At 41.5% G+C, this 19,484-nt stretch overlaps 1 protein-coding gene across 1 annotated transcript in view; it reads right to left on the bottom strand.

Annotated features, from left to right (window-relative positions):
- The window catches only part of C8H2orf73 (chromosome 8 C2orf73 homolog), a 37,597-nt gene extending 24,814 nt beyond the window's left edge, over positions 1-12,783 (bottom strand). The window contains 2 exon segments of the mRNA XM_058667413.1: positions 367-577; positions 12,659-12,783. Coding sequence (XP_058523396.1) covers positions 367-577; positions 12,659-12,684 — 237 coding nt within the window. The 5' untranslated portion in view covers positions 12,685-12,783.
- Between the last annotated feature and the right edge of the window lie 6,701 nt (positions 12,784-19,484).

Raw genomic sequence — 19,484 nt, 5'->3', positions numbered from 1 at the left:
ACTTTTCAATAACTGGTAGTCACTTTACAGAAAGTATCTGAATTGCTAACCATCAAGGGAAATATTTATATTAGGATGTATGTCACAACATAGTATTTCAGAAATTTTCTTAAGTACTCTCCAAGTAATACTTAGTGACTATAATCTGGCCCTATATAAAAAAATGATTATTTGGATTCCTTTCTCTATATATACTGTTTGTATGCAAAATTTATTTGGCAGCATCATTCCAGGTTTCTGCGTCTACTGGAGTACAAACAATACTAATCTGAGATGTTATATCCTTCAATCACCTGTGGCCAAAGTGTCCTGTAAAAACCTTCTGAATCTAAATCTGTATTTGTATATAATGAACATTTGTCCAACCTGCTTCTCTGGCCCTTTTTTGGGATCTATGTAGGGAACAGGTTCATTGTATGTTCTTGCGTTTGTGTTAATGAATTTGGCATAATATACACGTCCTCTCCCGATACATGGTTTTGAATGTTGTATGCTTTTTCCAGATTTTTTTTCATGTTTGATTTCTTCTTTTTTTTCAGTTACAGATATTATACCAGAATCTTCCATTCTATGCTGTCTGAAAAACATAATTAGATATTAAATCATTTATATCAGTGAGTCATAATTAAATAAGATTTGTTTTTAAAGCAATAAGACACTTTAGGCTTTATTATTAGTTATAAGGGACTTATATTATTAAAATTTGGGATAATATCTTCTCATTCTGAGACACAGAGGATTTATGTTGATGATTATTATAGGAAAACGGAATAAAGTTTACTTTGGTGCAAAATCTTTTCTCTTCAAGAAGTCCAAAGGGAAAAAAAAGAAAAAAAGAAGTCCAAAGGGTAGGGTTACAGTGCTGCACCTTAAGCTACTGCTTGAGCCACCACATCCCATATTGGAGGGCCTGGAAACCATTTCACCTCTGCTTCAAATACAGCTTCCTTCTAATGTGCCTGGAAAACAGCAAATTAGGGCCCAGTTACCTGGGTTCCTGCCACCTGTATGGGAGGCCCGTTGCAGTTTCAGACTCCTAGCTCCCCCTGGCCCAGCCCTGGCTGTTAAGGAGTGAACCTAGTAAATGAAAGATATATTTTCTTTCTCATTCACCCCATCTTTCAAATAAATAAATACATAAACCTTTTTAAAAGTCATTAAAATTCTTTCTTTTTAAAAATTCCGGAAATGTGTATAATGAAAAGAATTATGCATGGATTTCAAAGTTTTGGCAACAAAATCAACATTTTTAATTCATTTTTTTCTATAACCATTTTGAATTTGCCTTGGAGTAAAAAGTTATGATAGTATCATGATTATAAGCCATGTTTACAGTTTTTATACCTGTGGCTGAGTGGCATGTTCATCTTAAACTCGTTCTTTTTAGACTCTGTACTACCAAGAGTTGACACTCTATCCCCAGTCCTTTACCTAGTAAGCTCCAAAGTAAGGTCCCATCTGATCTGTTCCAGCCAATCTCTCCCGCTTCTCTCAAACTTTCTCCCTTTAGTTCTTTAGTCACTCTGGAACAATTCTGAATGCCTGGAACCTCCCATCTCTTTTCTCCTTAGTTCATCTGCATTCAGCCTTCCCTCTGCCCTGAGGCCTTTCTCCTGGCTCATTATCTCCTGAGTGGCTTTTTCAAGACTTATCCTCCAATTTATTCAATGTATTCTCCTAGTATTATGACCATCTCTTCCTTAACACCTGTCATAGCCTGTGATATATGTACCTAATTTTGTGTTTCCTGTTTTCAGTAAAAACCAAAAAATCCCTGTACTGGTTGATCAGTTCTGTGAGGTGGAGACTGTTTCACTCACCACTGCACCTGGCAACTGGGAAGTGTCTTGTTCACTGAAGATAAATGGGTTGTCACTGTTCTATTTACTACAATTATGTGGGGTGTGTGTTTGGGCTGGGTTTGAAGGTGGCCAAACAGAGATGCCCAGCATTGACTTTCTCCATTGAGAATCAAAACAAGTAAATGGCTGTGTTTCAAGGTGAGTGCCCAAAGAAGAACTTGAGAATGCAGTAAGAAAAGTTTATGAACTCTGTAAGAAACAGAGACCTGAGATGTCAACACACAGTAACAGAGCTAAACGGAAATGGTGACCCCAGCCCCTTGGCCAGGGGAATCCCCATTGTAAAGGAAAGATAAATGCAAGGGCCTCAGGCGAGCCCTTCTGAATGGACACCTCATGTGACAACCTAGGCTGCAGGTGGAAGCCATAGCTACCACAAAACAGGAGCCCAGCATGGGCAATTAACTGTAGTACTCAGGGTGGTTTTATTTCAAGAAGTGACTCACATTGTCCTGCACTCTTTTCCTCTAGCCTTCAATTTCCCAAAGCTCAGTATGTGGCAGTGTGATCCGCCTTAAGAAGAGACTGTTGGAATCCATACTGCCTCATGAGAAAGAACCACCTGCATACTTACACTCCTGGGGTTTTACAGACATCCCACCACATTAGCAACAAAAAGATTACAGCCTCAGGAAGACCCAACAAGGCAACTGTGATTTCAGAACTGTAGGCCCCACAGAGCTCTGCCCTATAAGTAACACAGAGAACGTGCAATTTAATAAAAGAGATCTGGCCAGTAGGATCTAAGAAGTATGAAATTCCTGACCACTGAGACTTGGAATCCAGCCCGTTTTTTCCTTCCCCGTTACCTAGGGCATTCTCCACCACCTCTGGAAACTACACACAAGAGTCAGCCAGGGCTCTCACAACCTCAGCTCTCAGGTGGTATGTGGAACTGTGGGCAACCATTGTGGAATCCCATGAAAATCTGTTGAGCCTCAGGAGCACCCCAACCTTTGTTGCTACTAATGTTGATTAAACAGCGAAAGAGAGAGACCATACTATAGTGTTCAACTGCAAGGTAAGCCAAAGCAACCTACTAAACTGACACTTGAATACACATCCTCAGGAAAAAAGCCTTTTCCCACAAAAGTCACCCTTTAGCAGTAATAGAGATAGCTGATCTACCAAATATGCAAAAATGTAGGTAGAAACATAAGAAGTGTGAAAAAAGGTGATACAATTCTCCCAAAGAGATACAATGGTATAGTGGCTCTTTCCAGTGAAAAGCAGATTAAGGAAATCCCTGACACAGAATTCAAAATAATGACTATAAAGTTACTCAAAGAGATACATAAGAATAAAGACAACTGAAAAAAAATAAGAAAATAATGGATGATATGAATGACAAATCCAGCCAAAAAAAAAAAAAATGGAATCTTGAAAAAGAATACAAAAGAAATCTTAGAAATAAAAAGCTCAATTATTCAAATAAAAAATACAGCTGAAAGCTACAACAGACTAGATTAAGCAAGGAAGGATATCACAATTTGAACACGTGTCCTTCAAAAGATGCCAGACAATAAAGAAACATATATTAATGAAAATACCCTCAGAGACCTCCCAAACACCATTAGATGTACAAATATTTGAATCTTGTGAATCTTTGAGATAGAAAAGGCATTAAAAAAAAAAAAAACCTGTTCTATCAAATAGCAACTGAAAACTTTCTCACTAAGGAAAAAGAATTGGATATTTTAGTACAGGAGACTCACAGTACACAAAATAAACGTGCACAGAAAAGATCCTCACAAACCAGTCCAATTCTCAAAAGCACAATCCAGGAAGAATACCAAATCTGTGCCTGGTGTTGTGGCACAGTAGGGTTAAGTCGCCACCTGTGATGCCAGCATCCAATATCAGAACACCAGCTTGAGTTCTACTTGCTGTGCTTCTAATCCAGATCTGCTAATGTACCTGGGAAAGCAGCAGCAGATGGCCTCGTACTGGGGGCCTTGCCATTCATGTGGGAGATCCAGATGGGGTTCAGTTTTCTGACTTCAGTGAGAAACAGCCCTGTTCATTTGGGGAATGAAACCAGCATAAGGAAGAATCTCATTTTTTCTCTCTCTCTTTCTCCTTCATTTTCTCCCTCTCTCAATCTCTCCATTTCAAATAAATGAAATAAATCTTTCAAAAAAATCTGCAAGAGACAAGCAGCAAATCACATATAGGAGAACAACAATTATCAGTGCATTTTTCAACAGAAACCATACAGGCCAGGAGAAAACGGAATGATACTATATACTCTAAAAGAAAGCCTCTAAGAACAATATACGCTGTAAAAATTTGTCCTTATAAAAGTAGTAGAAATGGGCCTGGTGCTTAACCTAGTGGCTAAAGTCTTTGCCTTGCATGCACTGGGATCCCATATGGCTGCCCCACTTCCCATCCAGCTCCCTGCTTGCAGCCTGGGAAAAGAGTAGAGGACGGCTCCAAGGCTTGGGACCCTGAACCTGCATGGGAAACCCAGAAGAACCTGCTGGATCCCGGCTTTGGACCACCATTGTGGCCACTTGGGGAATGAACCAGTGGATGAAAGATATTTCTATCTCTCCTCCTCTCTGTAAATCTGATTTTCCAATAAAAGTAGATAAATTTTTTTAAATAGTAGTAGAAATTGGGTCCGGCTTGGTGGCCTAGTGGCTAAAGTCCTTGCCTTGAATGTGCCAGGATCCCATATGGGCGCCAGTTCTAGTCCCAGCTGCTACACTTTCCATCCAGCTCTCTGCTTGTGGCCTGGGAAAGCAGTCAAGGCCTTGAGACCCTGCACCTGTGTGGGAGACCTGGAGGAGGTTCCTGGCTCCTGACTTCAGACTGGTGCAGCACCGGCCATTGCAGTCACTTGGGGAGTGAGTCATTGGATGGAAGATCTTCCTCTCTGTCTCTCCTCCTCTCTGTATATCTGACTTTGCAATAAAAACAAATCTTTTTTTAAAAAAAGTAGTGGAAATACAAGCATACTAAAACAAGCAAAAACTAAGAATTCACTACAATTTCAAAATATCATTAAAACCACCATCTTGAGAATGTTTGAAAGTATAAAATCTACTAGAAAAAGAATAAAAATGAACCGAAGAAATTTTTAGAACAGAACTACATCATTATCAATAATAACTTTAAATACAACAAATTCCCCAATTCAGACCAACTTAAAATAATACCAAGCAATGCAGCATGAGAAACTCATTTCACCAGTAAAGACACATACCAGATTGAAAGCAAAAGCATGGAAAAAGATACTTCACACAAATGGAAACCAAAAATGAGTAGGCATACTTACACCAGAAAAAAAGATTTTAAGAAAAAGTTAGAAGATAGGCATTCACTAATGATCAACAGATCAACTGAAAAAGATCTAACAACTGTAAATGTACACGCTCCCAATGCTATAAATTTCAATTTTATAAAGCAAATTTTACTAAATCTAAGGTAGACATACAATAAAACTGGCGAAGCTCAATATTCCTCTTTCATCCATAGACAGATCATCCAAACAAAGCAGTCAACATGACTAAAAGTTCAGAGATAGGGGTTCAGAAGATTGGACTGCCACATGCAATGCCAGCATCCCACCCACGTGGGCAACGGTTCTAATTTAGCTTCCTGCTAATGCACCTGGGAAGGCAGTATATGATGACTCAGATGCTTGGGTCCTTGCTACCACATAGGAGACACAGATGGAGTTTTGGATTCCTGGTTCGGTCTACCCCAGTCCCAGCTATTGTGGCCATTTCGGGAGTAAGCCAGAAGATACAAGATCTCTTTTTTCCCCTCTCTTTTTGTAATTCTGCCTTTACAATAAACAAATCATTTTGAGGAAAACATACATACATCAGAGTTAAACTATACCACAGATATGACGGAGCAAAGAGACATTCACAAACTACATATCCAGCAATAGTAGCATATACTTTTTATCAGTACAGGGAACATTCTCTGTATATTGGATTTAAAAACAAACCTTAATAAACTGAAAAATGTTGAAATGACATTATATGTTTTTTTCTAACTACAATGAGATAAAACGGCAAATCAACAATAAATCAACAGTAGGAAATACAGATACATGAACAACAAACTTTTAAACAGGAAAGTTGGGGTAACCATGTGGCATAGTAGGTAAAGCTTTTGCCTGGGATCCCAGCACAATATATGGGTGCCAGCTAGAGTCCCAGTTACTCCATTTACAACCCAGCTCCCTGTTAATGTGTCTGGAAAAGCAGCAGCAAATGATCCAAGCATTTGGGCCCCTGCATCCATAAAGGAGACCCAGAAGATCCTGGCACATGGCTTTCATCTGGGCCTGTCCTGGCCATTGTGGCCATTTGGGGCATGAACCAGCACAGGAAGATTCTTCTGTCTCTTCCTCGCTCTGTAACTCGTTCAACAAATAAGAAAACATTAAAAAAAAAAAAAAACCCACTCAGGTACTCTTAAATTGTAGTCCTTGTTGCAGCAGCCTCTGACTGTCCTGCCTGTCCCTAGCAGGGTATGCCAGTGGACATAGGCATAGCCTGCCATGCTGCTCACCTGCAGTACACTCAGGAAGTTCAACTGCTCATTTTATCTTATTGCTCTGGTGAATTATTACCCCATTTGAGAAATCCACCTTAGCTGGTCTTTTTGAAGAAATCAAAAAGAAAATGTAAAAACACTTTGAAACTTCAGCTGATGTTATGGCCACCATTTGCGACAGTTTTGAAATGCACATTTGAGTGTCAGCTGCTCTGCTTCTCACACTGTTAGGCAGCTGAGGACAGATCAAGTAGCTGGGCCCCTGCAACTGTGTGGGAGACCAGGATGGAGCTCCCGGCTCCAACCTGGCTCAGACTCATTTATTAAAGACATTTGGGAAGTGAACTGTTAGTCATTCTGCCTTTCAAATGAGTAAATGTTTCAAAGAGTCTTTGTATTCAAGTCATGCCGTTCTGACTGCAGTACCCCCTGAGAGTGGGCCTGGTAGGGGCACTGTAGGTACACCACTGCTAAGCTGCAGGTTCTGTTAGCACAAGAATCAGGGCTAGGGTCAGGCCAGGGTGGACAAGGGAGCAACGCTCATTGGCAACACGTGTGGGCTAGGTCAGGTAGAGCTAAGCTCATTCAGTACCCATGGGTGTGTACAAGAGCCACATAGGTTGTGAGATGGACTAGGCTAGGCCAAAGCACATGCAGATACAAAAACTGTGACTGTGGAGCAGGCTTGCTGGGGGCTTTGGCCAGGGGGTTAATGCCGATGTGTATGAAGACCAGGCCTATTGTGGCCTCGGCTGACCTGGGCTAGGCTGCATCACCCATCAGTTCTCATGAGAAATGGGACTGGGGGCAGAACTGATAAGGCAGCTACATCCACCAATATATGTGTTGGCTAGTAGAGATGATGGACTGAACCTGACCCTGGACTGACTGGCACATATAACAGTAAGTCTTAGGTCACTCCAGGAGAGGTTTCTTGGGGTCTCCCCAACTAGACAGCTGGACTCAAATACCAGCCACAAGGAAAATTACAAGATATATGGCCCAACATTAGTGTGCACATATCTGGACTGGGCCTCCTCAGCTGTTAATGCTCATGCAGTGGACAGCATATATAGATACACTCAGAGGACAGCTGGCCAGCTCATCTAGACCAGCAGAGGCTGTTGAGTGTCTCATCAGAGGATGGAACATGGCACAGGTTGGACAGCTCCCCTAGCCAAGCTTTGCACAAATGTCTGGGTCTATGGATACACTAAGGCAGACTTTGTCAACCAACAGATGTTGGAAAGATTTTCTCAATCCAGCTACAACAATGTGTCAGAACTATTAAAATTGCTCCAGTGACACCCTTGGAACATTCTTCCCAAGGTGGTCCCTCAGGTGTCCTCAAGTCACCATCCTCCTTCCCTGGGTGCTGGTGTGGTTTGACAGCAAGGAGCGGCCCTCTCCCTTTCCCCGCTGTAGATACGGGAGAAAAAGAAAAAAAAAATGGAAAAATTTTGTCCTGCCCACCTTGCTTCATGCCTCAGTCCTCTCCACCTTATTGAAAGTCCATGTCCATCCCTCTCAACTACGTAAACAACATTTAAAATAAAATAAAAACATTTAAAAATGAATATACAACATATCAAAACTTATGGGATACAGCAAAAGTAGTACTAGGAGAGATGATTATAGTTATAACTATCTACACAAAAAGAGATATTTCAAAGAGTTAATTTGAAACGCATGCACAGAAATTAAAACATGAGTAAACCAAACCCCAAATTGGAAGAAAATAATGAAGACTAAAAAATAAACTAAAAAGTTAATACAATTTGCTTTTGAAAAAATAGGCTAAAGTGAAAAAATTTTAACTAGACAAAAATAAGAAAAAACTCAGGTAAGTAAAATCAGAGATTAAAAGATACATTACATCAGATACCACAGAGATAAAAAGTTTTAAAAATAACCATATGTTAACAAACTGAAAAATATATAATAAATTTCTGAACACACATAAACTATCAAATTTGAATCATGAAGACACAGAAAACTCAAACAGACCCTTTACAAATAATGAAACTGAATCAGTAATAAATTACCTCAACAAAGAAAAGCTCAGTACTAGATGGCTTTGCAGTTGAATTCTACCAAGCTTTCAAGAAAGAAATAACACCAGTTTCCAAAGTATCCTAAAAGTTTGAAAAAAAAAAACCTATGGATCAATCTTTGTGATTAACAAGCAAAGTTGTCAACAAAATACTAGCAAGTCAAAAATTCAATAACACTCAAAAAATTATGCAATGTGTCAAGCTGGGTTTTTCCCAGGGATGCAATGATTATTCAACATATGCACATCGATCAATGTCATCTTTCACATCAATAAAATGAAGGACAAAAACATAAATGATCACCTTAATAGATGCAGAAAAAGTATTCACATTTTCAAAAAGATTTATTTATACTTATTGGAAAGTTAGATTTACAGAGAAGGAGAGACAAAGATCTCTGTTCACTGGTTCACCCCCTCAAATGGCCACCATGGCCGGAGCTAAGCCAGCCTGAATCCAGGAGCCAGGAGCCTCCTCCAGGTCTCCCATGTGAGTACAGGGTCCCAAGGCATTGGGCCGTCCTTGACTGCTTTCCCAGGCCCCAAGCAGGGAGATGGATGGGAAGTGGAGCAGCTGGGATATGGACCAGCACCCATATGGAATCCTGGCGCATGCAGGGCGATGATTAGCCCCTAGGCTACTGCACTGGGCCCAGTATTCACATTCTTAATATTAACTAATGATTAAAACCCTAAACAAATTAAATTTTTTTTTAGACAGAAAAGTTTATTTGTGGACCAGGTGAGCAGGGAAGGGAGAGGGAAGGGAAGCACCTCAGGAGAGAAAGCCGGGAGGTGGGGTGCCTCTCGAAAAGGGAGGGAGAGAGAGATACCAACAACAAATTAAATTTTAAAAGGTTGAACATCAACATAATAAAATTTTTATGAGACAAACTTACAGCCAACACTATAAGGAAGAGAAAAGTTGAGAACATTTCCACTAAGATTTGCAACTGGATAAGATCTTCTCCCTTTGACTTACCTAATTTTGTGTAAGAAAGTTTAACTAGAGCTATTAGGCAAGAAAACAACAATAACAACAAAGGATCAAATAGGAAAAGAAGGTAGTCAAATGATCCCTATCAGCAGGTGACATGGTTCTACTGCACAGAAAAATCTAAAGACTCCATTGGAAGACAACTGAAACTGATAAGCAAATCCAGTAAAGTTGCAAGATAAAAAAACATCTTGCATCCATGTGATGCAGATCTTGTTTGGGATGCCTACATTCTGTGTCAGAGAGCCTGAAGGCAAGTCCCAGCTCTACTTCTGATTCCAGCGTCCTCCTAAAACCTACCCTGGCAGGCAACATAGAAATAACAAATTAGTTGGGTCCTTGCTGTGACATGGAAGAATTACATTTAATTCCTGAATCCTGCCTCTGGCCTGCAGAGCCTTGGCTATCGTGGGCATTTAGGCAGTCAACCAGCAGGCTGCCCCTGCTTCTCTGCTGTTCTTTCATAAATAGAATACAAACTTTGAAAAGATACAAAATCAATGGTACTTTTATAAACCAATAACAGAACTTGCTGAAAAATAATAAAGTCTGTCCTACTTGATAGCTACAAAACATAAATACAAAAAAGAATAAGTTTTATCAAGGACGTAAAAGATCTCTATAGTGGAAATTGTAAAATAATGATGATATAAGCTGAAGAAAACATAAAATTGGGCACACTTCCCAAGCTGAAGGACTGGAAGAATAAATAATAGTATAAAGACTGTATTACCAGAAACAGTTTACAGATTCAATGTAATTGCCATCGAAATATAAAATTACATTCTTCAAAAAACTGGGGAAAAAAACAAACAAAAATTCAAAAATAAAGTAGCACAAAAGTTACCAAATAATCTAAGCAATCTTGCGAACAACAACAATAAACCACAAAGTTAGAAGCACATATCATCTGATTTCATGATACACTATTGAGCTATAGTAATCAAAGCACATGGTGAAGGCCTACCAATTGACAAGACACCCAACAGGATAGGGATCCCAGAAATGAACCCACACATGTGCAATCAACTGATACTTGATTGAAGACCTTTAGCCACTAGGCCACGCCACCGGGCCCCTTGATTGAAGACCTAAATGTAAGGCCAGAAACTATGATACCAATGTTACAACAATGTAGAGAAAACACTTCAAGACATTAGCCTAACCAAAACCAAACACCGCAAAAATAACAGCCTCTTCTATACAGGATGCTGAGACCTGGATATCCAGTACCACAATGTTGAATTTTGGGAATGCTTGGCAAAAAGGTTAAGATGTCTGAAAATGAACACATTCTATGGAAGAGCATCTCGGCTCAGGTCATAGCGCTGCTCGCAATCCCAACTTCCTGCTAATGTGCACCCTGCGTGTAGCACGTAAGGCCTCCAGTAGCCGGGTCCTTGTCAGCTCTACGAACATGTGAACTGCATTCCTGGTTCCTGATACAACACCAACTGTTACCAGCATTTGAGGAGTTACCAACAGATGAAAGACTTCGGTCACCATTTTTGCTTCTCTGCTTTCAGAATAATTTAAAAACTAAGAAAAAGTCTACTCAAAATGAACCAAAGCATTGCAGTAATTTGGGGAAAAACGGGGCAGGGAGAAGGGAGGAAAGGAGCAAAGGATGGGGAGTATGGAGGCAACCCTATGTTCTAAATCTGAATCACGAAAAATGTGAAATCCACTCATTTTGTATAAATACAAAAGAAAAAAGTGCTAATCCAGAAAAAAAATCAAATCTCTAAATGTAAAGCCTGAAACCATGAAACCACTGTAAAAATGGGTAGACAAAACACTCCAGACACTAGCATAGACAAGTTGTGAATATGACCCCAAAACAGTGGCAACAAAAAGCAAAAATATACAAATGGAATTATACCAATTATACCAAAAGGCAAAATTACACAAATAATATTGTATCAAACTAAGAAGCTTCTACACAGTAAATGAAATCAATAAAATGACAGGTGTGAAAACATGTAAAGTAATTCGTTCTTTCAACAGATACTTCTTGCGTTATTGTCACAAGCTGCTTGATGCACTGAAGATGCAACAATGACAAAACAAAAAGCTCTGCTCTCGCATGGTTTCAATTCCAATGGAGGAAGGCCAATGGGAAACAAGAAAACACATCATCTGATACATACATTCAGTGAGGAGACCAAGAACAAAGCAGGGGAAAGGAGCCCTTGTATGCGGAGGGGAGGCCACTGTAAACTGAAAAACAAACAGAAAACATGGAGGGCAGAGAACGCCACATGGGTGGGGAGAGCATTCCAGCAGAGTAAGGCGGAGTGGCCAAGGCAGAGGAAACCTTCCTTTGCTCCCAGAGTGGTCCAGGGTGTGGAACTAGCAGCAATTGTGATCTTGTGAGAAACACACACCACAACCTGTGCGGCTGGTTCCCACTGCTTGTTTTCACCCCATTCTCCAGGAGACTGCTGGGTATGTTCAAGTTTGAGAACTTGGGTCCTACAGACAAAACCGCAGGTTTTGGAAGCAGGTGCCCCTGACTCCACAGGCCTCTTAACCGGCTGCACAGCACTGAGTCAACCGCTCACAGAAGTTGGGTCACATCACCATTACCTGGAGGACTTGGCCACAGAACCTCTGTTTCCGTGAGTCTGAGTCCGCATTTCTAACAAGTTCCAGGCGATGCAGGATCGCTGTGGATGGCACACAGTGGGCAGCAGGCAGGCGAGCTGCGCAGCAGGCCCTAGGGAGCCCATGGCCTCGACTCTGCGTGGCCGGGTGCAGCAGCACGTGGACCAGCTTGGGCTGTGAAAGGGCCCCGCTGTCTGGGGTGTTGCCACGTGAAGGGGAAACACAACGCCTGGGGTTGACAGGCTTTGGCACTATCCAGGGATGAGAGGCTGCAGGTTGGGACAGGTGGGCCATGACACCACGTCGAAACGATACGTGGCGCTGGTTAGTTTGGGGGTGGGTGGGAGGGAGGCAAAACCTATAGATTTAGCTAATTAGTAAAACCTGCGCTGCGAGAAGATCATTTCAAGAATTTGGGGCCTGGCAACACAAGCCAAAGTCCCTGGCAGTCAGTACCGGTTCCTCGGCTACTAGTATTCAGAGGCAAGAAGCGGAGCGCTTGAGGTTTGGTCTAGGCGACGCGCGCTGAGGTACCTCAGTGAGGAGTCTCCCCTAAACCTGTTCCTGAAGGGCGAAATTATTTTACGCAAGGGGATATTAAAAAAAAAAATCAGCACTTACTGCTGCTTTTCCTCCTTTTCCTCCATGGGCCTCTATGGCCTGGCACGAGCCAGTGAGGAGCCTGACGAAAACCTCGACTGGGGCGCGCAAGCGCAGCCACTGTGACTCGCGCGTTGCTAAGCTACGGGCGCGCAGCCTCAGAGGGGCGAGCCGGCGAGACCGGAGCGCGCAGGCGCGGTAGCTGACCCGCTGTTGGCTGGTTGCTTGGACGCTGCTGTCAGACCCACGCCAGCTGCTCACGCTGGGTTTGAATTTGCTCTTACCCCTGGAGGGCCAGGAGGGGCACCCCTTTTTATCCGGGGCCAATCGATCCTTAGGGAATCGGCGAGGGGCCTGCGATTCCCGGAGCCTTCCCACCCCTGGCCCCTCGGCTGCAATGCTGGGGAGTGTCCTGCCGCGTCCTGCAGGACGTCTCGGCGCTGCCCACGGATGTCCACAGCCCGCTCGAAAAAGGGCCATGGGTTCCCCGTGAGCCGTTAGCTACTGTGAAGCCGTGAGTGGCTGCTGCTGCTGGGCTGCCTAGCCTGTGCCTGGCTGTGCCTGTCCCCGGTGCCTAGGGTCCTGACTCAGCATCATAGGCCTATGCATAGAGTACTGACCCCAACAGAACTTCTTGGGAAGAACCGCTGATGACTTGCGTCCACACCTACGGCCCTGGAAATTCTTACCTAATTTCACCATTTGCCTCTTAGTTTTCCACTAGTGGAGCCAAACATCTTTAGCAGCTGCCACACTCTGCCCTTCCTTGGTCAATTCAGCTGTGTATCAGCCTGTGCATGTGCGTGAGGTTGGTAATTCAGAGTCAGCATCAAAGAGTGTGAATTGACATTTACCTGGAGAAAAGTGGGAAAAGGTGGTCCTGCAGCTCCCCGTACATGGTGCCCAGAGTCTTGTCCGGAACAAGAGTGCTACAGGAATAGAATTGACAACTGTGACCAAGATATCCGTGTGTGGTCTTGGTGGTGGAACAGACTTGCCTGAGAGGGTGGGTTGAATACCAGGCAGGGACCGAGGAGGGTGGGTTGAAGACCAGACAGCACAGGTAGCTAACACTGAGCCTGCACTTTGCAGCGTGGCGTTTATTAGAGACTGGATTAAACACAATCTACCCGTCTAGTTTTATCTTAACCATCAATATGTGATTAGGAGCCTGCCGTGGAAGCTGTTGTTTTTGAGTTCTGACTCCACAACTTACTAATTCAGTTGGCCAAGTGAGCCTTAATTTCTTCACCCACAAGGTAATTGTGAGATGCAGATGATTTAATAGCAGCAAAGCACAAAGAGCAGCATCTGATAGCCAATACGTGGTCATTCTTGTTTTCCTTGAGCAATTCGACTTGAATATGCTGCCACATGTCCTTGAGACTTTATCAAATTTTTCGCCATTCCTTCTAATTTCTTTTTCACCCTTCACCAATCTCTTCGACTCTGTAACGCCACTGAGTTTCCAGGACAAGTCTCAAGAAGTGCCATGAAGAAATAGAGGCATTTTCTCAACTTAATTTCAAGCCAGCAAACTCACAGGACAAGGGTAGTTTGCCTGTGTTGAGCACTATAGTATCCAGTCTAAGAACATATATGTATTTGTGTTCATCTCTTTCCAATGATTAAACAATTTCTACAGATCCAAAATTTATGAAAAGCCATGAGAAAAAAATTTTTAAAAGCCATCATGCCCAACAATCTAGTTAAGGATACAAAGACGTAGCACAGAAAAATTATAAACAGTGATATACACTGACATTGGATAACTGATGGTCATAAATATGGAAGTTCAGTACTCAGGATAATAGAGGATTATATCTAGTGCATGGAGCTGTGTCATCACATGGACTTAATAATAATTACTGACTTTATATACAGAAAAAGCACTGGACTGGTATTAGTGCTTTTTCATACCAACTAAGAGTAGATGCTAGCCAGATAACATCATTTTCACGACCTCTACCACTTGTAAAACACAATGATTCTACTGGAAAATATAAGCCTGAAAAAAAAATCAGTGGATACTCTAATCTCATAATACATGTGATTTTTCTCTCTGTGATAGGTAATTGGGATAGCATGTCAACTAACAGGGACTCAAATTGTTTTACTAGTCCTGAGCAAGTTAAAAATACTACTGCCATTTAAGCCCAAACTGCATATGTGAGAGAGCACAATAGAACGGAAACTGCTCATCCTAAATATTACACATGTAGAGAATTGTTGACACTACTTTTTTTTAAATTATTTATTATTTAACTTCATTAATTACATTGTATTATGTGACACAGTTACATAGATACTTGGGTACGCTTGCAATGGGGGAATCTCAACTGAACTTGAGCTGTGGTTATGCAACAAGGTGGAGGAATCCACCATGGTGGGAGGGTTTGGGGACACTACTTTTTAAAGATTTTTTTATTTTTATTACAAAGTCAGATATACAGAGAGGAGACAAAGAGAGGAAGATCTTCCATCCGATGATTCACTCTCCAATGAGCGCAATGGCCAGTGCTGTGCCGATCCGAAGCCAGGAACCAGGAACCTCTTCCGGATCTCCCACGCGGATGCAGGGTCCCAAAGCATTGGGCCGTCCTCGACTGCTTTCCCAGGCCACAAGCAGAGAGCTGGATGGGAAGAGGAGCTGCTGGGATTAGAACCGGCGCCCATATGGGATCCCAGCCGTTTAAGGCGAGGACTTTAGCCGCTAGGCCACGCCGCCAGGCCCGACACTTTTTTTTTGCATAGAAAATTATCAAAACTATCAGGAAGTGCGACTTCTATAACCTTACAGGAAAGCTGAGGTTCAGTGAGATCTAGTAGCTTCCTTTTGGTTTTTCTTAAATGATGTTTATGGTATGACAGAAATCTCAAAAATATGACACAAATGCTAGCTCTACTTCTATTTTTAAAAAATATCTTATTTGAAAGAATTACAGGGGAAAGAGAGAAAGGAGAGAGGAAAAGAGAGATTTCATCTGTTGATTCACTCGCCACATGGCCACAACAGCCAGGGTTGAGCCAGACCAAAGCCAGCAGCCAGGAACTTCAGGGTCTCCCATGTGGGTGCAGGGGCCCAAGCCCTTAGCACCATCTTCCATTGCTTTTCCAGGTGCATCTGAAGGAAGCTGGGTTGGAAGTAGAGCAGCTGGGACTCGAATAGACATCCTTATGAAATGTTGGCGTCGCAGGCAGTAACCATATCCTCTATTCCACAACACTGGCCCCAAGGTTCAATTTTATAAAATTCCAGCTATGGATGCTTTTATAGAAACTGCTAATCAGCAGATGAATGGAAACTCAGATGGGAAGAACAATAGATTGTTACTGTAGTGATGTCCTTTAAAAATTTTATTTTTTTTTTAATTTGAAATGCAGATTTACAAAGAGAGGAGAGACACAGAATCGTCCAGCTACTGGTTCACTCTCCAAATGGCTGCAGTGGCTGGAGCCAGGCTGATCAGAAGCTGGGAGCCAGGAGCTTCTTCTCAGTCTTCCCATGTGGGTGCAGGAGCCCAAGGACTGAGCCATCCTCTGCTGCTTTCCCAGGTACATTAGCAGGGAACTGGGTGGGAAGTGGAGCAGCCAGGACTTGAATAGGTACTAATATAGGATGCTAGTGCCACCGCTGGGGGATTAGTTTATTATGCCACCACACCAGCCCCTGTAGTGATATCTTAAATGTGATGGTCATGTGGTAAAAATTAATTGAATGGCTATAGACTTATAGTTTCTTAAGCTGTAAGTAATCAGTAGTGTAAGCTGTCTAGTTTTTCAAAGTTTTGTGTCAGCTTCTTTTGAGGCCATTTCCTTTGTTCTACTTGAAGAATTCCAGAGATGTGATCTTCTTCCTTGCAGGCCAAGACCACATCTTTTAACCTAATTATTAGGCAATACGATATTTTTTTAGGAACTTCTGCATTCTGGCCTATTCTTATTGGATTGTGAAACTTCCGTTTGTTTGAAATTTCAGCACTTAAAAAATAAATTATCTTCCAAATAGCAGATTCTGTACATGAGATCAACCCAGAAAAATATTCTCTTATATGCTAAGAAACATGCTCAATTTCTAGATTGTTTTTTTCATGGACACGGATAAAAACTCTTCAACATCCTCCTTTGAGAATCTTCACATTTTTTAAATGGCAACTTAAACTTTGCTTTTCCCCCAACAACTTAAGCTCTTCAACTTTTGCCCCATAAAAATCCACTTTCAAATCAAAGTAAGTAAATCTTAAAAAGATTGATGACACAAACTATCATTCTCTGAAATTTTCTCTGGAAGGCAAACTGGTGCTTATTGAACTTTAGGATTAGATCTGTATTTATATCCTAAATTTATGTTTCTGGGAAAATTATTTAAATCCTTGGAGCTATAGGTTTTGAGTATGTGTTCTGATCATCTATTTTGAAAAAATGAGTAAGAAAAAAATTGTTGTAGAGTTGTTAGATGAAATGACATGCGTGAAGCACCCAGCACTAAGTGGACACTCAAAGTTATTTCCTCTTTCCCTTGCCCATCCCTGCCCTAATTTAAGTGTCACTCTGTTCAGAAGTGATATTTCCAGGATTTGATGTTGACCTGTTTAGTTTTTATTTATATACCTCACATTCTTCTTTGTCTAATGTGTTTCTTAATTTGAGCTATAGTCAAACAAATTGAAGAATAAATTCAGAAGATGGTATCTTTCTCATGTAGACTGAACTAGAAAGATGGGGGACTCAGTGCTGTTCTCTAGCGGCTAAAGTCCTTGCCTTGAACGTGCAGGCATCCCATATGGCTCTAATCCCGGCAGCCCTGCTTCCCATCCAGCTCTCTGCTTGCGGCCTTGGAAAGCAGTTGAGGACGGTTCAATTCTTAGGACCCTGCACCCACGTGGGAGACCTAGAAAAAGGCTCCTGGCTTCGGGTCTGCTTAGCTCTGGCCATTGCAGCAGCATGGGCAGTGAATCATCGGACGGAAGATTTTCCTCTCTGTCTCTCCTCCTCTCTGTATATCTGCCTTCCCAATAAAAATAAATAATAATAAATCTTAAAAAAAAATAAAGATTGGGAACATCGTGGTACAAACTGGATAAAATCACTAGACAGAATAGTCACCTCATGTTATAGGAGTTGGTTAGTGGAATATTTCAAGACAAGAAGACTGAGCTAGGGGACGAGACAAGGATAGTTATGCCCTGCTGGCGTGGTAGCAGGGGTGAAAGTTATGCTCCACTTACTCATTAAATGCCAGCTGTGTGATGTTTGTTGACAAATATGTAGCAAATTAAGTTCCGTGACTGGCAATGCAGAAACAATCACAATCTAAGGAAGTGCACAGTCACAAATCACTGTGACTCCAATGCCTGACTGTACGTGGAGCCACAATTTTGAAACCATGCCAGGAAACCGGTAAACAGTGGTAATCATTTTGATATGGATGATTAGATGCATGATAATTGTTTCAACATTTTTCCTGTGGCCAGAGTGAAGAGTTAGGTACTAACTTAAGATTCCATTTAAAGAAGAAAAAAGAAATAAGAGTGTTGACCTAGAACATAAAAAAATTCCTAAAGAGAAACCACAAACTGAAGCTTCATGGAGGAACCAACTGTTAATTAGTAAGGGCTACTTAACCTCCCAGACCTATGTCATTGTTTTCAAAATGGTACAGCAGATAAAGCTTTCAGAGTAAGATTTAAAACTATTATTCTAGCCTATCCCTTACCACTTATATATAATTATAACAGAATTGTGCATTTCAAGAGTTTGGAAACTTAGCATATTTTTAATCCTTTAGAATAAGCTTGGAAGCAAGCTATTTACCTGATTTAAGTCACTCCCTTTTTTTTTTTTTTTTTTTTTTTTTTTTTGGCATTCTCTGCCAACCTCTGAGGCTTCACAAATGGCTTGTATAATTCAGAAAAAGAATTTCAAAATATTTTCTTGTATTTTGAGGTAAATCAAGCTCTATTAGAAAGCAGCATGGCATTTCTGAAGTGCATTGCCAGAACATCACGGGCAGGGCCTCCAGCCTGGCTCCCTCTGGGTTAAGGCTAGTCCACATCAGGCTGACTCTGGGGACCAAAGGTGTGGGCTCTCCTACTGGGATTCAGATTTTGGGTTGGCATTTTTGCTTATCTTGCTAAGCCCCTTTGTTAATATACCATCTTTACCATGGTATATTAATGTCTACCTTAGTTACCTGAGTAAGCTGCAGAAGTAGTTACATGTTAAACTGCCTTTTCAACAATCATGGAGCACCACACTTACCAAATCCGGTTGCTGGACTAGGCATGCCCTCTCCTCCCTCTCTTGGGATGAATTTCACAAGAGAAAAGCATGTAAAAATCTCCAGCGGGATGCACGTTGTGAACAGCCTCCCAACAAACAAAACACTCAAGCTGCCTTTTCTTTTGGTTATACTTGAGGACATGTTTATTGAACCCATCGTTAACTCTCATTTTAAGCCAGACTGCTTTTCTGCAAGAATATTGAGCTGAGAAGACCACCCACGAGATCATCTATTCAGTCTTATCTCTTTCTGAAGATGGGCCTGAGGAGTGTAGAGGTTAGGACCACATAGCCAATTTTAGACTTTTGCTTTAACTTGATTATGGTTTGATTAGCTTGGATGAGAACAAGAAAGTCTTGCTCATGGGAAACCATAATAATTCTAAATATGTTATTTTCATAATGAATGCTTGAGATTACTTAAAATATAGTATAGACATCTTATGATGCTATCTTGGGCATCCTTAGTGAATTTATAGCCCAGGCTTACTATTTTCCATTACTTCCTAGTCACATACAGTAATGTGTCTTGTGTTGCTTCTTATGACTACTACTCTCTCCACAC

Source organism: Ochotona princeps, chromosome 8 (assembly GCF_030435755.1).
Source record: "Ochotona princeps isolate mOchPri1 chromosome 8, mOchPri1.hap1, whole genome shotgun sequence".
NCBI classification, from domain to species: Eukaryota; Metazoa; Chordata; class Mammalia; order Lagomorpha; family Ochotonidae; genus Ochotona; species Ochotona princeps.
Note: the sequence above shows the minus strand (reverse complement) of the source record. Positions and strands in the feature narration are given on the sequence as shown.